This window comes from Homalodisca vitripennis, chromosome 2, assembly GCF_021130785.1.
Source record: "Homalodisca vitripennis isolate AUS2020 chromosome 2, UT_GWSS_2.1, whole genome shotgun sequence".
NCBI classification, from domain to species: Eukaryota; Metazoa; Arthropoda; class Insecta; order Hemiptera; family Cicadellidae; genus Homalodisca; species Homalodisca vitripennis.
The window spans coordinates 56,430,834-56,456,897 of record NC_060208.1 but is presented as its reverse complement, the minus strand read 5'-3'; the positions used below and the strand labels follow the sequence as shown (position 1 = coordinate 56,456,897).

General features: G+C 32.6%; 1 protein-coding gene across 1 annotated transcript; it reads right to left on the bottom strand.

Moving 5' to 3' along the window:
* Window positions 1-710: 710 nt before the first annotated feature.
* Window positions 711-25,632, bottom strand: LOC124355634 (aconitate hydratase, mitochondrial-like). The gene is made up of 11 exons (XM_046806797.1): window positions 25,612-25,632; window positions 22,637-22,814; window positions 19,845-20,017; window positions 19,063-19,192; window positions 14,299-14,456; window positions 12,812-13,070; window positions 10,517-10,722; window positions 8,816-8,913; window positions 7,363-7,459; window positions 3,843-4,094; window positions 711-1,171 (listed from the first exon to the last, which is right to left on the bottom strand). The coding sequence occupies exons 1-11, from the start codon at window positions 25,630-25,632 to the stop codon at window positions 1,034-1,036; spliced, it is 1,710 nt and encodes a 569-aa protein (XP_046662753.1). The 3' UTR covers window positions 711-1,033.
* Window positions 25,633-26,064: the final 432 nt, after the last annotated feature.

The following is a 26,064-nucleotide window of genomic DNA, read 5'->3' as shown; positions in this document are numbered from 1 at the left end:
TGGTTATTTTGTTTATTTATTACGTTCGTTACATGTAAATATTCATTGATTATTGCATAAAACGTGTTTATTATGATCCTGTAATGTTCTTATGTGAGTAATTTTAGTAAATAATTAACAATTACGGTTTTGGTTACTAAATTTCAAATTGATAGTTGCTGTTTTATTCATTTGGGTTTAGGCAAGACAACTTTTGGCTATCTTAAAGTTTCAAAGTTCTAGGAATAAAAATATTTTCAAACCATGGTCCCAAGCAATTAATATAAAAAAATTAAACAATTTGGGTAAATTATATATACAGGGTGCGGCAGCATAACTTCCTTTTTTCAAAACTCAATAAAAGCTATTGTATGCATCAGAAAATATTTATTTATTTTTTATAATGTAGGTACATGTCTAAAGTTTTTATTTACATTGTTTTGAAGATCAAATCTGTTAGGTGACATTCCCCATTCTCCATACATTGCGTAAGCCGATTTCTGGCGTTTGTCATGACTGTTGTCACCACACTGTGACTTTCGGTGAATGCAAAGGCCTTTGATGCAATTCTCGAGGGTTGGTGTCAGCCCCCTGTATATATATATATATATGTATAAATAAAATTAAACATAATTTATGTATGTGTGTGTGCGTATTTTCTTGTCAAATCTTTTTCTTCAATTTTCTTAAACATTTCCCATCATTCAAAATTAGGTAAAAATAAAACACTATTGAAATTTACATTTTTATTTTGTAACAATATTTACAAAAGACATTTAGAGTAGGATAGAGGTTATTAAGGCATAATAATAATTACATCGGTAGCCACTGAGAACACTCACAGCAGAGTGGTTTCTACGATAATTTAATACTTCCGGTTGACAAAACTCAATCCTTTAGTCACCAAATCGGCCCAGGGGTCTCGGGACGATTCAGTGTCTAACCACCAATCGATTTACTTGAGAGTAATTCGACTCAAAATTTGGAAGTTGCAGTCTTCTGTTCTAAATGAGACGGGACCTAAGAGTTAATTATTGTCTAGCTGAAATTGAGTTCACTTCTTCGCAAGCTGCTTCATCCTGTTCAGGGCACTTCCTGCCTTAAACCATTCGATCTGCTGCTCGTTCAATGTGTGATTGAGGTGGATTTTATCTGTCTTTCCATCTTCATGTTTCAGTTCACAGACAACAGGCTGAAGCAAACAGTTTTGATTATTATTATAAACATTCTAATAGGAAATGACACAAGATCACCTAATTTTTGCTCACCTGAAATTTCTTTAAATACAGTACATCACAGAATGATTTACTTTTAGTATTTATTATAATGGTATATGGAAAATAAAAAATACTCATAATAAAATATTGTAATAACGGAAGTTATCTAACAAATGTTATACGTACAGTACAACCTCATTTATCCAGACCTCATCCCGCTTCATACAGATCTCCAGGTTATTTGGAACAATTTTACAGAGAGGAGGAATTAAAATGTTTTGCAGAATAGACAATGTTTTTGTTGTATTTCCTGAGTAATTTGTTTTTCTATTATCACATGTTCGGTGTTCAGAATAATGTGTAGAATATTATAACAAATTGACAATGTTGTCATAGGGGTACAAGAGGTTCATAATTCTAAATTTGAAACATGGAAATGATTGGCTTCAGAACGACAATATCATCAGTGTGATAACCGATGTAGTTTGTTTTTTTGTAATAATAACAGAAGATAATGAAGAACCAGAAATGTCATATCTCATTCTGATACCATGGTGCAGTTTACCCGACATCGTCAGTGAAATTAATTAATTAACTTGAACAAACGTGCGATCGTACCTTCCAGAAGTAGTGTATGAGAGCTAAACAAAAGAGAGACTGAGATTTTTTTTATAAAACAGTAAACAACATTTATTTTTCTTTTTTATTTCTTTTTCTCTGTACAACTAAGTGATAGATAAGCTCTCTTTTCCTATTATATTTGTGACTAACATATGCTTATTACATGTAACCTACTGTGTATGTACTATATCCCTGGATTATCCAGTTTTGTTTATATGGATCACTTCTGGTTCCAATTAATCTGAGACTGCACTGTATTAGAGTAAATAGTTTTCTTGTGAGATACCTGTCTCAATGTCTTTGGATTAAAGATTATCTTATTATTGAGTTGCCGACTAATTTTTAATAAAATATGTAGTAAAATAGTCTATATTCTTCCTATTTACTTATCATAGGCTTTCGACTGCTTGGGACACGACCTCATTCTAACTAAACTGGCAACTCTAGGTGTCAGGGGAGGGTCGGGGAACTGGATAGCGAGTTACCTAGAAGGACGCCAACAGCTTGTAGAATTACAAACATCAACAAATGGTAAGAAGACATCCTTCAAATCCACCTTTCAACCCTCAAATAGAGGAGTACCACAAGGCTCAGTTTTGGGCCCTTTTCTGTTTGTCCTTTTTACCAATGATTTTCCAAATTCCATAAATTATAACTCTGTAATGTATGCCGATGACACTACTCTCCTTCTAACCACAAATACTGCTGAAGAGCTCCACTCTGACATAATATCATCAACGCAAGAAACACTTCACTACTGTCTCCAAAACGACCTGGTAATAAATCCAAAAAAGACAACCTGCATAAACTTTAGTAGGCGACTGGACGAGATACCAAAAATTCCTGATCTCTTGGTAGAAAAAGAAGCCAAATTACTGGGAGTTACCATAGACTCTGATCTTTCCTGGACTACTCATGTCAATAATTTGAGCAAGAAGCTGGCATCAGGAGTTTTTGTTGTGAGAAGAATGAAGTGGATTGGAGGACTCGATATAGCGAAAGCAGCCTACTACGCCTTGATTGAATCCCACATTAGGTATGGTTTGATAGTGTGGGGTGGCACAACCAAACAAAACCTAAATAGAATCCTAGTCCTACAAAAGAAAGCAATAAGAACACTTGCTGATCTAAAACCAACAGAGAGTTGTAGAGAATCTTTCAAAGCACTAGGAATTCTAACAGTGATAAGTCACTATATCCACACTGTTGTTACCCACACACACCAGCAGGACTACAGACGAGGGGAGAATATCCACCACTACAACACGAGACGAGCAAAAGACTACATACTTCCACTACACCACACTACACAGTACAGCAAGAAGCCGTCGTACATCGGACGTAAACTGTATAATGCACTACCAGAATCACTGAAGAACCTGAACACCCAACAACTGAAGAGACAACTACAGGACTGGCTGGTGGAACGACCGCTATACACATTGGAGGAATTCTTCACCATGACACAAACCTACTAATTTTGTAAAGCAAGAAGCATGAAGACAATTCTGTATTTTGACGCCATTACATTTTCTTGATGAAATTGTAAATAAAGCATTTTGATTGATTGATTGATTGATTGATGAAATAATAAAAATTGTTTTAATGTTTGAAGGCAATAAATATAACTTTCTTTGTATGGGCTTCAAACTGACTGTACCAATTTCAAAGGGATATGAGACAACTAAAAAGCTCTTAAATGTGAAGATAACATAACTTGATGTAACAAAATGAAAAAGGAACGTTGTTTTTAAAATCTTCTATATTGAATATAATCCTCTTATTTTCATATGGAAAATATATGTAACTAAATTCAAATACTAAAAGTGATATTATTTTACATGTTGGTTATGGATTTACAAAAATTATTATTTAATCTCTATTTTACATCTTGATTCCCAATTATAATAGCCACACAAAACATTTGATTTCAATTTCCGGTTTCAAATATTATAAAGTAGCTATTAGTTTGCACTATTTGTAAAAAAAAACTAGGGCACTAGTATCTTGGGAAACTCCACTTACCTTGCCAGGTGCCAGATCTTTGAGGCCGAGCAGTGAGATCTTGTCTCCAGGCTGGATCTTGTCGTAGTCAGATGCCTTGTCGAAGGTGAGGGGTAGCAGGCCTTGCTTCTTCAGATTTGTCTCATGGATACGTGCAAAGGACTTGGTGATGATTGCGCGGCCGCCAAGGTGACGTGGCTCCAGTGCAGCATGCTCCCTACTGCTGCCCTCTCCGTAGTTCTCATCTCCAATAGCTACCCACCTAACTCCAGCCTACAAGCATAAACACGGGGCAATGAATATCAAGCCAAATAACTTTTTGTTTATGATTTCTATAATCAAAATTCATATTTTAGACATAATATGGATTACAATAATCAGTATTTGAATAAATTTGTACATACCTTCAGGCAAAAAAAATATATATATAATTGCGCTTATGCATCTTGATGTTTAACCCGCGATCGCTCGCGTATCGGAATGTTGCGTAGTTGCTCGCGTGGTGAGATTTTTTCTCACTTTGGTTATTGTTTATTAATAGTCACTAAATCTACTTAAATGGTTTTAATAACCCCTAAAAACCTATTAATGTGTTTACGGTATAGTTTTAGAAACCAAATGTCACCAAAAGGCAAATAAAACACTTTTACTTTTTTATATAGCCTTTATTACAAACTCAAATCTTAATAAAAATTACACACATAGGCTCAATAAAATTCCTCAAATATTGAAATCTTTACAAAAATCATAATATTATCCCAAAATAATAATGACTTGTTTTACAGTTTATTCAGTCACTATCTTCACTTACGTAGCAGTCATTGCAAACAAAGATAGTTTTTTTAACATGTTCTTTGCACAATAATTTTTTGCAGTTGCAACACCGATTTTTTGAGTATCGGTTCTTTTTTTGCGGGACAGAAGTAACATTTTGATTTGGCACCCTCCTGTCGTAGGTTGTGAATATTCCTGTATCCAGTAATCTTTTCTATTTTTTGCCGTAGCAGGATCGCTAGTGTTGGAATTGAAGCTCTCTGGTCAATGTGAGGTTTGATGAGGCATTTAGCCAATTCTTTTATAAAATCTTTTCTTGCAACTCTTTTGGAAGTGTTGAAGTTGAACATAATTTGGCTGTTGATAGTAGCAACATTCAAAAGGCCGCAAAAAAACAGTAAATGGCCACCTGTTGCTTACTCTGGTGACTGAGTATTCTCCTTTCATGCGGTCTACTATGTCAACACCACCTTTTGTGCTGTTTTAGAACGTTATAATATCAGGTTTGAACTGCTCACCAGTAGACTCATCTATAGTGTCATCACTGTGCATGGTGGATAACATGATTACGTTTTTTTTAGATTTTTTGTTTGGTACATAAGAAAGTATAGTGCACTTATTAGGGTCTTTTCCAAAAGCAATAATAGTACTGCATTTAGCACGACCTGTAATGTTTGTTATTTCAGGTGGTAGATCAGGTTTGTTTTTCCTAATAGTTCCTACAACTGTAGTTCTGTAGTTATGATATAAATCATTGGCCAAAGGAACTGAAGTGTAAAAATTGTCCATTGTCAAATTACGTCCACCATTCAGTACTGGCTCAGCAACTCTTTTTACGACAGCAGACACGTCATTATCGATCTTGAATGAACCGTCCGGCTGTTTAGCTGGATATATTTCCATGTTAACCGTATAAAAAGTCTTCGAGTCAGTAACTGCGTAGATCTTAATGCCGTATTTGGCTGGCTTATTAGCAATGTACTGCCGAAAACGGCAACGACCTGTGAATGGTTCTAACATTTCATCTATTGTTGCAAATGCTCCAACATTATATGAGGCCTGGCATTGCCTCACAAACTCTTCAAATATTTCCCTTATGGGAGCTAAATTATCTCTTGCCTTTCTGTAAGCTCTACTTGCTTTGTCATCAAATCTAATTCCCTGAACAAGAGTATGAAATCTCCTTTGAGACATTGTACATGCGAATATGTCTGGAGCAGTACCGTCTGTTGCCCAAAGTTCGTCTGTGCTCAGATGGTTTCCTTTTTTCATGCCAATCAAATATAGCAATCCAAAAAAGGAAAGAATTTCGTCTCTATTAGTAGGAGGACAATCCTTTTCCCCCCGGGAATAATTCCTCCTCATTACATCTAACTTCTGATTTGTGCCTAAAATTATTTTATCAATAATATTGTCTGTAATAAAAACCTTCCAGCAATCTACAAGGTTTGATTTCTCTTGATATAGACGTTTTATAGAAGGAAGTTTTTGCACAATATTTTGTGCAGGTGTTCTGGTCTGTTTTGGCTTGTGAGCTTCCCACATTGTACCATTCTTGCCTTTATAAAAGTCACCACGTACCTCATTATTTGTTGCTGGTGGATGTTCAGAAAAATCAGCTATGGTCTCACCAGTGTCCGAATCAGCACCACTTTGTTCAGAATTTGAATTGTGATCACTGTGTTCACTTGCACAATCTGAGTCTAACACTATTCCACTAGCATCAAAGTTTTCCTCTTCTAAGAGCCAATTGGCAATGTCTTCTTCTTGAAAACACGCCATTACACTTAAATTCACAATACTATTATTTACATTTAGTCTAGATACTCACATACTGCATAAACACAAATAAAACAATAAAATATTAACAACAAAACATGAACGGCTGGTAAACACACACAAAATTATAAAACAGCTGTAATACAATTCTTGCACTAAACAGGTCCGCCGTTAGTCGCGTGGTGAGAAAAAACTTCCTCCGAGCAGTCACGCGGTCGCTCGCGTGGTGAGATTGAGACCGGAAGGGCACGGCGCTGTCTTCACCCCTCTACTGCTCACCCCCCCTTTGACAACCAGCTTGTAATGGCGTTTGTCTGTTTTCTTATATAACCTATTTAGATTACCTGAATGATGGAAACGAACACTGTGTTATTAAAAACACTATTAACAAAAATGTACTTTGGTGAAGTTTTTTCTCACCACGGGAGCGATCGCGGGTTAAACACTAATGTGCATTGAACATCTTTAAAATGTTTTAATTCCATATCCATATCATGTTTAGATCTCATGTTATAATGTCGGAAAAAGAACAATATTAACAACTTTAGGAAAAATTATTATAATTTTAATGTAAATTAAATTATTCTGTTTATATTATGCATAATTAAAATTTAGTTGATGAGAAAGGCAATATGTTTTATGAGATCTCTGAGCATCAGAAATGAGATTAAAGAGCATCTTATACCTAAGCACTTAGTAATGAATAATTTAGAAGCCTTAACACACTGTACTGATGGCGAGAGAAAAGAAGAGACCTGGATTCTGGCCTATCTGAAATTTGCAGGCGCTACTACTAGTATGTTGCCGCGCCTCGTTTCGTAATTCCATTATTGTTTCACTGTTCCATTGCTAGGATAAACAATTCGCAGGGTTGGCTGTGGAGAGAAGCGCCTGAAATTACCGCGCGGCAACACACTAGTACACAGCTGTGCGCCGGCACGGGCCAGGTCTCTTCTTTTCTCTCGCCACCAGTACTCAAGTGACATACCTTCTTATAAGCCCTCGCAACATCACACACTGGTCCCCACTCGCCTGTTAACCTGTTCTTGATCTTGTTGAGCTCGTTATTCTCAGCATTTGTTGCTCTGCAACATTCAATTAATTAAAAACTACTAATATATTATTATACCATTATTACTGACATTAATACCACCTTATCTCCCATTGCACAAATTATCTGCTAATGGCTTAAATAAATACAATTAATTGAATTTATAATTATCAACAAACAAATATTTTTCTTGTTCCCTTGAAATAGTGTACCATCGAATGGGAGAATAAAACTAATATAACAACAACTTTTTAGGAACAAAACTTTTCCTAGGTCCTTCGAGCAAACTTGCACCGATTATACCCATGTAACTTTTGCTTTAATTGATTTATTTGTCATGTACATATAACGATACAAACTTGGGTACACTTTAATATTTCAATTTATAGTAAATAAATACAGTAAATACACTAATAATCTAGGTGATTTAGAAAGACAGTTCTGTCCATTGACTGTGGTTCCAAAAGCTTCTATAAATTCTACAAACTTTATTGTTATTTTTTGGAAAAAATATTGTTTATAGTTTCTTAATCTTTGTGAGTGTATATATATTTATAAACCATTTATATATATACAGAGTGTTTTGCAAAAAGTTGGGACAACTTCTGGATGTGATTGTAGACACAAAACTAATGTCCTATCTCGCTTTAATTAGCGTCTACTATCTGTCTATATGTGGTTTTTATTTAAATCATTCTATCTCAAAAGCCGTTGGAGAAACGTCCCATATTCAGAGTTGAGATTATTTTTTGACCTGGTATCATACTCATGGAGTGAACAATGTGTTTCAAATTGAGCTTATCTTTCTTTTATATATATACACATTAGGTTATAGTAAATATGTATACAGGCCTAGTTCAAAATTTTAAATCAAGAAACATTCTATCTGCAAGACTATTGGATGATCCAGCTAATATTCGAATGGTTTTTTTTCTGCTAAGCAAAAGCGTTTTTGCAGCACTAAAATTGCCATATACATAGATAAATACCATAACACTGCAGAATAAGCCATTATATCCTAATTTTACTGGATCAGCTAAGAATAGAGCCACATATTAATAGACAGATTCTGACTAGTTTTGGTCTCAGGAAACTCCCTATCCCTAGTAGCTCTGCAGGTTACATATTGAATTGTTAATATGTAACCAAAAAAGGATATCATGCTGATACTTTGACTCAAAGAATAAGAACCAAGCCCAGACTTGATATTTTGGAATAGAAAAAATAAAAAAAGATTTTAGTAATCCTGGCTTTGCTGTTTTCAAATGTCTTTACAGTGTCTTAAAAAAAGATAATAAAATCTCTTCTGTACACGGCTTATGTAACATGCAGGTCATTAAATGAACCAATAATTCAGATCATGAACTTATGCAATATATGGTCTACTTACGTAAGGAAGAGATTGTTTGAGATGTTATCAAGGTGTCCTCTGTACTTCAACCAAGGTCCGGCGGCAGAAATATGATCTGTCGTGCACTTTCCTTTTACCTGATGGGAAAAATTTCATTTCACAATCACTTTTAGTACCCAAAGATGATATTTTGACTACACCTTGATAATGGTGATAAACTTTAAGAGTACTTAAATTTATGAACATACTATAAACACTAAACTAATTTTATCATACAAAAAATATCTGTACTTAAAATAATGTTTATCTTTGAAGATAAAAATCTCTACAGTTGTATAAATTGTATAAATGGCAATAGCCTTATTTAATTTCAATAAACATTGAATCGCAAAAAGTACTCGCTCCGCCGGGAGTCGAACCCGGATCTCTCACTTGCCGGGTGAATGTGCTACCATTACACTATTATATATATATATATATATATATATATATATATATATATATATATATAAATATATAATTTCAATAAACAATGAATCACAAAAAGTACTTGCTCCACCGGGACTCGAACCTGGAACTCCCACTTGCCGGGTTCGAGTCCCGGCGGAGCAAGTACTTTTTGTGATTCAATGTTTATTGAAATTAAATTCGGCTATTGCCATTTATACAAATTTATATATATATAAATTTAGATAGTAATACAAATATTAGTAAAATTGAATACTCTGTATATCACATTTCAATGTTTAGATATTCATTTACTGACCAAATATTTTTATCAGCTTCAGTAAAATACCCAGACTAAATAAACAACCATTACTATTACATGTGAAATATTAGTTTGGTATTTGTTTGTTTTAGAAATGAGTAAAAGGAATCGTTCAAAGTATTCAGTAAGTGAAAAAATACACTAACTAGTAACTTAGTAGCAAATGGTGTGGATTTGTACACAGACAATTTGTCTTATGGCTATCTTGACAACATGTAGTGAAGATATTTTGTAACAATGTAAATACTGTATTAAAATCTTTTAAATTTTAGTAATATACACTATGAACAGATGTAATTATTTCATCAGATAAAACTTGGTTTTATGTTTTATATTAAGTACTATGAATTTCAAATCTCATGTTACATTTACTTGTACAGAAATGGCAAAAATAAAAAATGACATGTCCTTACAAAAATGGATGGTACTCCATTTGTAAATAATGTAGGCTCATAATTTCTGTTTTCTTAAATTAAGAATTAAATTTAACATAAAATGAATAGATATTTGCATGTCAAATCTCTTTTAAGCTAATATGGTTTTCATTGACAAACTTGACATTTTAAAATTTTAACTTAAGTTTTATATTCAGATATGTATATAAAAAAATTTTAGGATATTATTTTGTTTGTATATTTTTGTAAACTACATTTAATAAGAAGTAAAACAAAAAATAATTAGCTTGATAACTTCAAAAATAACCTAGTTATGAGTTGTTTACAAAACTCTTACATTTTGTATAAAAATGGCTAGGAATTTTTGGCACATCACTAATATAATGACCGGGGTTAAAGATTTAAGCATAAATTCAAATTTTTCTAAAGGAACAACTAACTTGACCAAATCTTCTCTGATTTTAAACTGGTTAGACCTCCAAAAGAAACTATCTTCGTTGATCATAATCTGAATCCAACTCTGCCAAACACCACAACAATAAATAAAGTTTTAAATCTGCCCTGTAGTCCACGCACCTTGATGAGAATGGTCATGTCCACGTAGTCCTTGCCATCCCAAACATCAAAGGGTTCCAATAGCTGCAACCGCTGGGATTTGGGGTCAACATCCACCTTAAGAGAAGCGCCTTCAGGGGGTGGAGCTTGGTATGTATCTACACCAGGGTCGAATCCCTTCACAGGCAGTTCGGGGCCAAATGGATCGGACAACTTGAACTCCTTGCCTGTCAGACAGAGCAGTGATTAACCATCTCTACACATAACTCTAGGTGCCCACAGCAAAATTTGATTCTATGATTTCACTACACCGAATCAAATTGCACACTGTGTGTGTGCCCACTCAAACGCATTCTGCTATCATTTAATTATTTATTGCATTACCATAATAATTATATAAATAGTTTTAAATGTATTTACTTATAATGATATATGGTGGACACATTAGACAAGCAGGGATGTATGAAAATGTATACTATAGATTACAGAGCTAACTTGTACAGTGATAGTACATTCAAGGATATTGTCATTTCTTGGTGATAAGACAAGCAGGGATGTATGAAAATGTATACTATAGATTACAGAGCTAACTTGTACAGTGATAGTACATTCAAGGATATTGTCATTTCACAGGAAAGTAAAGTGGAGTAACAGGAAGATCAGGTGCAGCAATAAGTACACCATGACATGATTTTCACACATTCATGGTCTTAATAAATATCTTGATCAAGAAAACAAAGCAATACAGTATATTACTACAAAATGTACATTACTTTGTTATTTTAAGTAATACTTGTTCTACTACAGTAATACTATCCAAATTAAATCAAATACATTACCATTTTTAGTCACTATTGGCTATTTAGTACCTATTATCTGCAAATTATCTGTGCAATTTGCTTATATACACCTGCCAACTTCACAGATAATCAGAGTTCAACATTTGAATTTGAAATAAGTCACCTAACCTTTATTTGAATAAAATAATATAGCTAATATAACGGTTGTTGTTCACAATAACCTATTCTTCATGATCTCAGGGATCTATGAGAAGGAATCATTCATAATAATATGGAATGAGTGTAAACAATATATATTGTAAGAATGACTATTAACCCTTTGCGGTCGGTCGTCGACTATAAGTCGACCGCGTCAGTTTCGCTGAACGCTCGCATGTCGACAATAGGTCGACCGGATAATGTCACTGCTTGTTTGTCCATTTCTAACCTATTGCTGTTTGGTATTTGAGTTATTCGGTACTTTGGACTTCTATTTTGGTTACGTGAATGCTATGACGATCTTTATTCACGATATAGGAGGCATTGGAAGTGAAAATAGAAGACAACTGACGTCTGCACTTGCGCCGTGTTTACAAATATGGCTGGTCCAAGTACAAGTTTTACTGATGATGACGAAATATTAGATGAATTAGATGATTGTGATAGTATTTTCAGTGAAATTAGTATCCAAAATGAAAAACAGATTATTGAAGAAGACCGTGATAGTGATTGTTAGTTGAATCATAGTGAAAATTCTTCTGAAAACATTGTGGTAAATGACGGTAACCTAGTCGCCGGTAACCTAGACGACGAAAGTGATGTGTTTAGATTGGAAACTAGGTAATGATGGGGAAGAATTTGATCAATTCGTGGATAATGTGATAGAAGTAGGACAAGGAGATGCAAATAATAGAGTTAGGCCTAGGCTACAAACTAGTAGACTAAGAGGAAGAGCTAGACATGTTGCCCAAAGTAGGCCTAGGGCTGGACTAAGGCAAAATTATAATATATATATAATGTATTATATATAATATTATATAATGAATAACATGTATCTGATGAGATCCTAGTGCCTTTTCACCTGTATTCATGTAATTTTGGTTTATTACATATGTATAAAAAAATAAAAATTATGTTTTTATATTTTTATACTTCTTTTTTATATTTTTTAAATGTTACTTAAAGTTATAAAAAAATACTATAAAATAATGTAAACATTCTTTTTAGGTTATTTACATTGATATATAAAAAGAAAAAAATACAAAAGTTGCAGAAAAAGGGATTTAAAACTTGCATTTGTGTATTGTCAAAGAACTGTAAACTAACAGAAATTAAATACGACCTGAGGACAGTCGAAGCAATTTTTATTGAGACCTCAAAGGGTTAAGGTTTTATTGCAAGATGATTAGTAAGATTTCTCTATTAACAGTTAGCAAAACAATTTTTCCTACAAATTATACCAAGTTTTCTTTGCAAAATATATACATACATCATAACTTCTGAGGAAAAAACAAATTATATGTGGTGTTGGACTCACCATCCTTGCCCTTGAGTTTCTGACTAGTAGGGTCAAAGTCCAGTGAGCCAGCGATGCTGAGAGCTGTCACCAGTTCTGGGGAGGTGACGAATGCGTGAGTAGCTGGGTTGGCATCATTACGCCCGGTGAAGTTGCGGTTATATGAGTTGACGATGGTATTCTTCTCTCCCTTCTTGACATCTTTGCGGTCCCATTGGCCGATACAAGGGCCACAGGCATTTGCCAGCACAGTGCCACCAAACTGGCGCAGTGTCTCCGCCTGGAGAAACAGAACACAGTTGCTGCATACTGAATGTTAAGAAAACAAAAATGGTTACATATTGAATCTATGGAACAGAGATTAAGTTAATTAGAGGTTAAAAAGTATCAAACGGATTGAACAAAACAAGAGGATATGTGAAGGATGATCAAACAAAAGTAGATCCAACTTTAAAACACACTGGTAAGAGTTAAGGAAAAATAATATGGTAGCAGGTTATTTATGACAAGTAATGATTTTGGCTTGATTCCAAAAGAAAAGAAAAGAAACTATGTTTTATGACTAAATTCATTTACACTATTCAGAGATGAATTAGTCTGAATTTGTCACCCTTGTATAAATAAACTTAAAATTAAATAGCAGAGTGTAAAGTTAGAAGAAAGGTCTACAAGATTTACAAAATTATAGTTCTGGAGCAGCTTTGAATGTTTTATATGATTTTTCAACAGTATTCTTTCAAATTTATCAATGGAAGAAATGATGACGAACAAAATTTATTACTCCTGTCCTCTGTTCTACAGGGTCAGAACATCTTAAAAACAATTTACATCATAAATTGTTTATTTTTTACTTTATGTACACTTTTTGATTGTTGATTATTCATCAGAAACTTGGGTTTCTGTTGGTCCAAAGAAGAATCATATTGATTTTGGGGTCAAATGTCAATTTATCTGTCTGTGTGATAACTCCGGTAGAAAGTCCTAGACTTGAAACTCGGTACATAGGTTTTTCTCCTTTCAAGGAAGAACTGTATTGATTTTTTTACCAAAATGTAAAAGATATGATCATAAATTATGATTAATAAAAACATATAAATCAGTATTAATCATTGATTATCTGAAAAATGGCTGTAAGTAGATATTATGTAATGCTTTATTTTTGCAAATAAACCTTTTGTTAATTTAAAATAAACTTTGTGCATTTTTGTATTTATATTAAACTTTATCAGAACTCTGTTAATATAAGTATTTTACCACAAATCGTCACAGTACAAATTCAATTTTTTATATTATGTTAAATTTTAAAGAAGCATTTAAGTAAGCTATGCAAACATGACAGTGTGAAAAAAGGCTTAGCACAATTTTTTTTCAATTGTCAGGTGAAGGATTAAAGACCAAGCTAAAACAAATGATGATGTTGGTTTCACTGGTTAACATCAATAAACTAGAAAACTGAGAACACAAGAATAAAGGAGAAATAAATAGAAAATTAAAAATTAGACACTTACAATTCCATCACGTTCGATGGTAGCCCTAACTTGCTCTGAGCCGGGGGTCACGTTGAAGGGAATCTTGGACTTGAGACCGTGATTCATGGCTTCCTTGGCGATGGCAGCACAACGCGCCATGTCCTCGTAGCTGGAGTTGGTACAGCTACCAATAAGCCCTGCCAACATTCATACTCAGCAGACAAAAATCTCCAGTACCTATTACTGTAATACTGTAACAAATCTGAAAACTATGTTATGTTACATCCATTAAACAAATGGTTACATTCCTGCCGTACCTTTATACATTTTTCTTAATGTATTGCATAATTAGTTTAGAAATGTTCTAATAACATTTCACAGTAGGTGGAAATAACAAAGTATGGTTGTAGTAAATGATTACTTTTAAAATATCATTATGAATGTGAATTTTAATTATAAACAATAAGGAGATTGTTTAACTCTTCAGCAAGATTTCACAAGACAGTCTTGGTTAGCAAATTATCTTGATGCAGTAATCAGAAATCAGTAAGGTGTTGATGTTTGTAAGGAAAAGAATTTCTAGGTGTTCCTCCAAGTTGTAAATTCTTACGAGGGGTAAGAGTATTCCAGCAATTTTGTACAATGTTTTTTGAAGTATTTTTTTCATGAATTCTCTTGAGCCTGTCAGATAGGAGGATGAGCAACTTTGCCCCTGCAAAGCTTGGCTCTCATAGAGGGTCTGATGGCGAATTTGTATGGTAAAATTGTCTGTGTTGTTTCTACTGTTGCATTTGTAATTGTCTCTTCACTTTTGGTGATCTTTGTGTATGGCATGTTTGACCACTTCCAGAATGAATAAAACTACAGTGAATATTTTAAAGCACTATAAATGTCAGGTTCCAGGCACGATGGGTTCAGATTCAAATACATTTTCACTGCTTCTATCTGCAGTACCAACAATCCATTCACATTCTTGACAGAATATTTGACTCAAAAAGCGTGTATGCTACTTTACCCATTTCTAGGTCACTAGAGAACCTTATTAATTTAATTGCATATAGGCTAGTATTTAATTTTCTACATAGCTGGTCTAAATGTAAAGTCCTAGTTAGTTTATTGTCAATAATAAATCCAAGATATTTTGCATCACTTTCAAGTTGGATTTCTGGTAAACCTGGCAGTTGAATGGCTCCAAAAGTTTAATTTTTGAGGTTTTCTCATTAAGGATCAGGTAGATTTTTTTGACAATTCCGCTTGGCTATTTTGTATATTAAAGGCTGAGATTTTCAAATAATGTACACAAAATTACTATGTGATAAATCAACATCAGTTGGAAGTATTCCTCTTTTTTTCAAACCTTTTTGTCATTACCAATTTTTTATTTTTGTCAGCTGATTTTTAAAAACTTAAATCAGTTGGAGGACGAAACATAATGGACAAGTCAGCTATTACTACTTCAACAGTAATTATTTTAAATTGTGTTATTCAAGTTTTGTTTACATTTTATTCATTTAAAGTATTAAATTTATAGTCTTGGTGCACTTGTATTGATATTTGCTTTAAGAACTACAAGAAAATACAATTTCTGATTGAGTATATTTAGTTGTTTATGTAAATAATGCCAATAAATATTACAAAATTAAATGTTCCGATAAACACAAGTTTGTTTTATTTTATACTTTTAATAGGTAAATAAGTAATATATAATATATTTTTTGATGTTCTACAAGTTAACGATAATATTCAAAGGGACGATAGGTCAGTCAATGACCAAGACAAATAAAAAACATTTAGTAAAAGACACTTAGTAATCGAGATATTGTAATTTTATGGGAACAACAAAAACAAACACTTTAGATGAATATTTCATGCACTACTGCTACAAAACTAGAAATTTTGTTATTTTGTTTCTATAAATTAAAGTCATAGTGCCAGGAAATTTGGTTCAGCTGAAACAGGTGAATGCCATTACTGTTTTATCATAAAACAAAAATAGTTTAGATTTTAATATATTTAAAATAATTAATTTTCTGACTCAATGATTTGTGCTTTAAGGAAAATCCAACACTAAACGGATGTGTTATCTTATGATGAAGATAACAGTATTTATGTTGGTGCCTCTCAATAAGGAACGCTATATTAGAGCTTTCACACATTTCAGGCAGTTGTTTGTCAATTAGACCCGTAAAAGACAGAATCAGAATCAGAATCATTTTATTGTCGTCCAACAATTACAAAATTGTATTGACAAAGTCAAATATGATATTAAAAATATCACTAAGTAGGCCTACAGAGCCTAAAATAAATACAATCTATATCTATGTTAAAAGTTTAAAAATTGTTTAAAATTTTAAAATTGTAAGTCACTAAAATTAGCATAAAAAATCTCATCTACAGAATAAAATGTTTTTCTCTTGAGCCACTCTGCAACAACATTCTTAAACCTACCAACAGAAATTGATCTAGCACTTAATGGTAACTTATTGAATAGCCTAGCTCCGGTTATTGCATAGTTCTGTTGAGTTTTACTTAACCTAGCATATTGCACATCAATTGTATTTTTAATTCTAGTGTTGTGTTCATGGTTAAAGCTTCTAAGATTGAAAGAGTCGAGATTTTCCTTAACAAAAACTAAACTGTGTAATATATATATACATGGAAGCGTAAGTATACCCAGTTCTTCAAAAAATGGCCTACAGGACTCATTGTCGCTAATTCCTACTATGCAGCGTATGGCTTTCTTTTGCCACTTAAACACAGTCTTGGCTCCACTAGAGTTGCCCCACAGTAAAAACCCCATACAGAAGGTGTACATTAAAGAAAGCGTAATATGCGCTAATGACAAGATTAAGACTTGTATACAATTTTAGTTTTTTTAATAGAAATATTACTCTTGCCAATCTAATACATAAATGGTTTGTATGGATTCCCCAGCTAAGCTTTGAGTCTAAATTGATACCAAGTAGTTTTACAGACTTATTTACAGAATTACGTAAACTAAAGACAATTTCCTCGGTCTTGTTATTATTCACAGTTAATTTATTAGCAGAGAACCAGAGATAGGACCTTTCCCTCATATAGCCCATAACGACATCATTTAATTTTGAGTCTCTGTCTGATGATAACAGAGTAGTATCATCAGCATACAAGACAACCTTACCAGGGACAAATTTAGGGAGATCATTAATGAAGACAGTAAACAAGAAGGGGCCCAAGACTGAGCCCTGGGGAACCCCGCTTGCCACCCTCTTAAGTCCTGATCTCTGGTCACCTACTTTGACAAGCTGAAGTCTATTGCTCAAATAAGACATAATCAAAGACAAAGCATTGTTCTCCAGACCATAATATTTCAATTTTTGAATGAGTTCATCATGAGGTACAACGTCAAATGCCTTACTTAAATCCAATAACACAGCAGCTGTTTCTTCCTTATTTTCAAAGCTATTCAATACATAAGATACGATATTTTCTACAGCTTTAACAGTTGAAAGATTTTTCCTAAACCCATACTGAGATGAAGAAATCAAATTATTGTACTCAAAGTAATATTCCAATTGGTTTTTCACAATAGTCTCTATTAACTTTGATATAACGGGTACTAGGGCAATAGGCCGGTAATTGTTTAAATTCATTTTGTCACCCTTCTTATGTATAGGTACTGTTATTGTTATTTTAAGGCACTGTGGATATATTCCATCAGTAAGACATACAACCACAGACAATACCATCTGAATGGGCACTAACTTTCTGGCAGAACTTTACTTACATAATGCTGGCATTAAGAAATGAGTACAGAATTAAATCTACTTACAAAGTAGAGAGTTTTAATGCATCTGTAAAATTTTCAACAAATAATTCATAAAATGGATAAGAAATGAAATATGGTAACTTTAAATGCGTGTTTTAATATTGCTCAGGAATGTAAAGAACAGATTGTCTTGAGCTTATATGGTGGGGATGGCAGTTTGTTTATGAAGTTCAAGAGAAGAGCTTATTTGCAGCATGCAAGTTTACCAATTGCTTGTGCCTTTGAGGCCTGAACCAATAAGATGATACAGCTGACTTGGGAATCCAGCTGAGGAAGCTAATAGTAGAAAGTTAACTACAGGTTCTATTTTCTCCCCTATCCTAAGAAGACACAAGTATTGGTGAAATTTCAATTTTTCTGTGGCTTATGTGTACGTTTACTAGAGGTCCATTCAGATGAATCCTACTGGGTTTAAATCAATTGGGTTAATATTTTGGTTCATAACACTCTTTAAAATTAGCCAAAAAATGTTATGCATAAAAAATCCATATCAGAGTAAAGCAGAATAAAGCATTTTGACTCTCCGTATGATGTAGCTTTTAAAAATGGTGTATGGTACAGTGATATTTAGATATATTTTGCATCAGCCTACAGCATTTTAATTAATCTAAGTTTAACTCAATTGAATAGAGAATGATTTACTGAAAATTAAAGTTTGACACATTACTTAACTTAACAACTCAAGATGTCTTCAACTTTTGTCAAGTTTCTAGTTTGACTTCCCACAAATGTCTTATTTCATAAACATTAAATTTTAAAATATAGAATTCTGTAGATTATTTGAAAGGCTGTTAGAGAATGCAACATTGTGTGACATGATGGACAACATACCACCATTTAAAAGTGAGAGAAAAATTATTCAAATCTTGTGGAGAGCCAAATATTTTGTCTATGATTTTTACACAAATTCCAGAGTTTTCCAGGATTTCCAGAATACTCAACATTCTATGTATCTCCTTAATTGCAGAATATCAGGTTACAATTACAGAACTCACCGACTTTGATGTCAATGGGCCAACCTGCCTTCTTAGCGTTGGCGCCCAGCTTGGAGATGGGATGTGCCAAGTCGGGGGTGAAGGGGCCGTTGACATGGGGCTCCAGGGTAGACAAGTCAATCTCGATAAGCTGGTATAGAGAACATATGTCACTGTTTGCAGTTAAAACTGGTCCAATAAACATTATAGATCTTATGAATTCTTATAAAAGGACAAAAATCTTAACTAGTCTAGCACTACAATCTCCAGCTCAAACGAAATCAAACAATGAACTAATGTATTCATTTGTTAACAGTTCAAGCAATTCAAACTGGTTTTTACTTCACTGAACTTAATGCTTCAATTAGTTATCAACATAAAAACCATTTTATAAATAAGTCACAACATTCCATTTTTTCCAGATTTTTCTTCCTCTACTGCTTGTCAGTGAATCTCAGTTTTGTTTTCATAAATACCAATTTAAATGCAACACACAATGATTCATTTTACACCATAAGCCCTAACTTATTTGGTGCGTTAGTTTATATTCTACTTAATTAAATATTTTGAAAACACCAGCCATTATTATACTTGTACAAATATATTATAAATTGAATCATATTAACAGAAGCTTCCAAAGTATTAAAACAACGCTCATAAATAATTACATTGATATTATTTCACTATTGTGGAAATAATCTACATTTGAGTTTAAAAGTTAAAAGAGTTGGAAAGCTTCTCCAGACTAATGTTAAAGCTGTTAAATATCTGTAACTAACTGAACAAAATTCAGCGGACAGTACCTGATCATATGGTGCACCACTGTCTGGGGTGAGTAGATCCTTGTTGGCTTCTGCCTGTGCAGCAATGTCTCCCCTGCCGGTTGCACGTAAGTAGTCACCCATCCGCTTGTTGAAGGGGAACAGCGAGGTTGTGGCTCCGATCTCAGCACCCATGTTGCAGATGGTACCCATACCTAACAAAAAATTAGTGTGTAGTAAATTTCCAACTAAAAATATAATTAAAAAAGGTGTTTTTTTTTTTAAATTGTGTATAAACATTTAAAATTTTACCTTTAAACAATTTTAAAAAGTTGTTAACCACTACATGAGTTGGGAGACAAACATTTTACATACTATTGTGGACTTTAAAGAAAAAATAAACTTTTGTAAATAGATATTATTTTAATGCGGATGCAGAAGTACTAACTTTGGGAACAGTCAAAAGTATCATCGTGAACAATCTTGAAGCTGTCGCTTAAAAAATTAATTGTACAATTTATTTTAACTAAATCATTTTTAACTTATACCAACCATTCAATCAGAAAGAGAAAACATATTTTAATTTGTGTAAATGATAATTTTTTTAGTAGAGAACCTTCTTAAACATTAACTAATGAATAATTTGGTGTCACTAGGAGGTTAATTTGAAGTCTGATGTTTGATAATAATTTTTAAAGAATAATTAATGATCTGATTTTTTAAATGAATAAGAAATATGGCTATAAGATGTGTTTCGAAAACTACCAAGAGAAACAGTTTACAATCAATCACATTTATTGTAAAAGAGTCCCGAGACGACCCTTGGCCTAGTATACGGCACAGCTGTTTATTGTAGTGGTATCGTCTTATGTTTGCTGGCACATAATTCAGTAATTACGTCTGCAACATTAGTGCACACGATTATAGTTAGAATTCATGAGAGAGGTGATTAGCACCTAGAATTTGAAGGTATGCAAAAAAACCTGGGATCTTTTTGTGACTCGCCTACAGTAGATCTGTGTTTTGAATAGTAAATATACTAGTTGGATATTAACAATAAAATATTGTGATGTAGTAAAATGTCTATCAATATTTATTGTATTTATATAAAGGTAGATTAGTTAGATTAATGGGTAACTGAATCACCAGACTATTTGAGTGACGACTAGAGAGATTCCATTGTACACTGAATTAACTTCAATACAAGTATTTAATGATAAAGATTTAACAAATACGTAATTATTTCTTTAGCCTAAAATGAAGTATACGATTACACCCAATCGCAGATTAAAAAGAGTTATGAGATTTTTTAAAAATGACCACAGAAGTGATTTACGTAGGAAATATTAAATTAATGGAAACACAATTCAGCAACAAATTATTTAGCCTACTTTAAAATTTCATAAACATGACAATTATTAGTCAAAACACACCTGGTTACTGGTATACTTATTAATATAGTGATAGCTTTTAAAACATCTTACTTAGCTCTTGTTTATTCAAATCTGGTGTGATAATAAAATTAAACACTTTTATTTTATGTTAGATTTGTAAAGAAACAAAGCCATCTAGAAGATAGCAGGAAAACATAAGTGTGATATAATAAGACAGCCTGTCAATAAAAACTTATAGTTTCCATTCCCTCCTCCCACCTTCTACTTGATTGCCATTTGCATATCTCTATATACCTCTTCTATCATAAATCAAATTAAATTATATTGAATTTTTTGTCTGTTAGACTTTTCATTCATTATTACTTTAAAAAATAAATACATATATTTCACTCCACTTAAATAAATAAAACAATAAAATAATAACTTATCCCACAAATTTTTAAACAACAAACAGATATAAAGTAAAACAATTAAGACACTTGCATACATCTAATAAAGTTGTAAATTAAAATAATTTATATTCATTCATATTTATTACAAGGTAGGAGTACGTCGCACCATCTGTCACGTAACAGGCTTTGCTGACCTTGCATGCAAAATTTCAAATCTATAGTTTATTCTTGAGACGTTATACGGACAGATAAACAGAGTAACATAAAGAAATCACTAAGACTAATCATAAAGAAGAGAAATTTTAACATCCCCCTAGCAGACAAAAAGTGTGAGCCTAATGTGTTACTGAGTCATAAGCTTCAATGACGCTAAGCCAAGTTTCATGGTTGAACATGCACTATCTCAGAACACATTCTAGTCTATGGAAAAAAGAAATTTCATGTAAAATTTAAAGTCTACTGATGAAATCTTTCTCGAGATATCTTGCCACATGATACATTCACAATTTGGTTACATTAAATTAGATTTCATAGCAGTGTTCAAATAATAAAAGTTCTTATGAGCAAGAGAGGGTACTACACCACAAGATCATGCTGAAATCAAATCTTGCCACTGATTTTTACTCTAGTATTTTTTTTTCTTGCACTTTATAAATAAAAATGTCACATGTTAAAATCTCATAAGATTGTACTCAATTTGTTTGAAAATGTATTTATTCTGCTATTTTCCGGTTGCCATAAAGGTTACCCATAAGCCCAATATAATAAAATCGCTAACGCTGAGCCAAGTCCCATGGAGTGAAAAACACCAATATCAGACTCAATGTTGTCTATATAGAAATGAAGCTTCATTCAACATTTCAAGTCTGTAGGTATTTTCCTTATGTTTTGCAGGCAGACAGGAATGAAATTTGTCCAGTCTTACGCTTTCCTAATGCTTAGCCAATAATGAAGGCAACTAGGAAAAGCCATTCATGTGGAAAAATGCATAGACCTAAAAAGACTGCTGCCAAATAACTCCATGTTTATACTGATTTGTAATACCAACCAGTACAAGAGATGTTATCCACGCCCGGCCCATGGTACTCAATGATAGCTCCAGTACCTCCCTTGACTGTCAGGATACCAGCAACCTTTAAGATAATGTCCTTGGGGGAGGTCCATCCCTTCATCTGGCCAGTCAACTTCACTCCGATCACCTGTAAGCAAAAAACATGATTTTTAACCTATGCATAAGTTGCTGTGGTGTTCTCATACATCAAAGGGCTTGTGTTATTGTGTCTTATTGGCACTCAGAAAAGATTGATAAACAGAATCTTTGTAATAGTCTGATCAACAGCATGGATCTCTCAATAACACTTTTTAATTGTGGATTTCTGGGAACATTTTATGTAAAATATCTACATGACATAAAGTAAAAGCAATTTTCAAACCAAATTTAATCACAACCAAATTTAATCACATTGAGAGAATATAGTAGTCCTTTATCTATGATTATTTGTTACAACCATACAACAGGCTCTTAAACTGAGTTATGTAGTATTTAACCCCTTGGACACCAGTGTTTGAGGCAGCTCTACTACCCAAAACATTTCACTATGTTCTGTCTTCAGTGTTTGGGAAAATGAATTATTTTTACATTAAGTTTCACATACAATTTAAAGTCTACAGGTGAAATCTTTCTCGAGATACCTTTCCACACGATACATTCACATCTTTGTTAATTGAATTAGGTTTCATATCAGTGTTGGAATAATAAACTTTCATTTTGAAGCAAATTATATACACTTCTATTCAATAACATCTAATTACATGTTAAATAACCAAACATTGAATATTACGTTTTAACATGGTAATGCCAGACAGAATCTTCTTTATATCAAAATTAATTTATAACTTTACAATTCAAAATTATAACTTTTCTGTAGAAAGTGACTGCAGACAGTATCTTGATTGAAATGGATATAGAGCCATTTTGAAATCTGTTATTTAAAAATAAGCAGGTAGCAAGTGGGGGTGTTAGGCTGTGCAAAAACCTGAAATGGTTAAGAATGCATACGGATATAGTGATGACGATCCTTATTAAAACGTTAAGGTAATACATGTTATTCTTAGTATTTTAGAGATTCAAAGACAATGATAAAGTCAACACATTAATAAATGGCAAGTAACACATTTTCCCTGAATTCTAAAAGATTGTTGTTTAGTAATGATGATTCTAAACAGTTCTTTAGAACAAAAGTTATTCAAGTCCAAAGTGTTGATTGATTAACATATCAAACTCTCTTCTACTATACAAATTTGTTAAATCAGTTCAATTTAAACTATCTGTTTCTAATAAATTTGAAATTACTACTACTTTAGAGAAATACAATCAGAAATAATACTCAATACCATACTTAAAATTTAGAATACATTGGGCAGGCACTTGTTTATTTAAGTGGTGTCATGATCATGATTTTTGTAAACCATGATTGTTTTATTGATTTAGAAATCAAGAACACTATCACTAGTGACACTGTGAAAGAATATAATCCCTTTATCTATGACAAATGAGGCTTATAATCCAGGTTATCTGAATTTGTTCCAAGGTTAAACACAGCTACTGTAGAACTTGCTAAACTAAATGTATATGAATTTAACATAGACTATTAACTACATATTTAGATATTATTAATAATATGACCAACTGTCAATAATAATTACTGTCAATATGATTTAAGAAAGGGGAAACTATTATTTAATGTAATATAATTTTTTATGCTAAAACCTATTAAAAGTTTTAATAAACTAAGAGGAAGGAATTGAAATAATAATGCATAAAATCTAGGAATTAGTTGAAAACACTACTAATTTACAGAATTCTACAATTTCCCCCTGTTCAAAATGGTTCTAAAGATTTGTTGTACATTTACACAATTTAACTGTAATAGTAATTAATATGAGATTACATCTTAGAAATAAACTTAATTAAATACATCATCCGGCAAAAGAAACAAGTTTATGCAGCTATTTTATCAATATATATAATAATATTGTACCTAACAATCTTTTTTTAACACTTATAAGACCACACACTATGTGGTGTTGTAAAGTATATATGTGACAGACTATGTTGTCAGTTGGTCTCAAGAGGGTTATATTATCTTTGTAGATAAATACAATTCACATAGTCATTTTTACAACCTAATATCATCTGAAATCTTTCTTGAAAATTTCATATTTTTGGAATCTGGTGAAAAAATATGTCTTGTCTCAGTAATTATAAACCACTGATAATAACAATGTATTAACATAATCTAGTTTAAAAATGTTATGTCATAACAAAATAAAATGAAACTAAACTGAAGATTTCGTAAAGGCCTGTAACGTCTCATTTGTTTCCAATCATAATTATTATATTAATTAGCATCCCCAAAAGTATTATAAAACTTCTTTTGATTTCATTGACATATTTCTGTCTTAAATTATTTACTTATTTATAAGTTTTATCCAATAACTTAAGTATATGATAAAATAGTCATCAAATTCTAATATGTATTACATTACCCAATCCCTTATGTACATATAACTTTATCTGTTTTGGAAAATACTTATGAACCAAAAATAATCCTTTATATTATAAATGAATCGGACGAGATTTGGAATGTACATCACTCAGACAACAGTAGCAAACATGAAAATATTTGTATTCCAAAATATAACTCACAAATAGTCTTAAAAGTAATTTAAAGAAAACTTATTTACTGTAAAGATAGGCACTATTTTTGGCAACTGATCAAGTCACAGATTTAGTGCGACACAGAGTCCCAGTATATAATATTTGCAACAATAAATTCAGCTGTTATAATATGATACAAATAGTAATTATAAATAGTGGTATCTAAGTTTTGTTATAGATGGCAGCAATATGGGGGGGGGGGGTGGGGGGGGGGGGGGGTGGGGGGGGGGGGGGGTGGGGGGGGGGGGGGGTGGGGGGGGGGGGGGGTGGGGGGGGGGGGGGGTGGGGGGGTTTACATTTACTTGATTCTCCACATAATACATATTAACTGCATAGCCTGCTAGTTTATTGTAAGTGTCTGAATTCATGATTCAACAGAAAATATGGTTGCTTTGTATAAAATTCTATTTATGAAAATTGATACTTTTCCGGATAAAACATTTGGCTGTGAACTTTTCTTACCGTTACAATGGTTTTTCAGTATATTGTAGTACAATTCTCACTTATTTCAACATTGTATTTTTTTAAGATAAATGTGTTATTTTTCAGGTAGACTGTTAGCTAAGTTATATAGGTAATTGTTATTATATAAGTACAATCGGGTATTTAGGTATTGGTAACCTTTTTACAAATTTACAATATATATATATATATATATTATATATATATATATATGTATAGTATATATGGTATATATAAATATATACTGAGAGAAGTTTTGGGCAACTACACACCATAAAATAATTTAAATCATA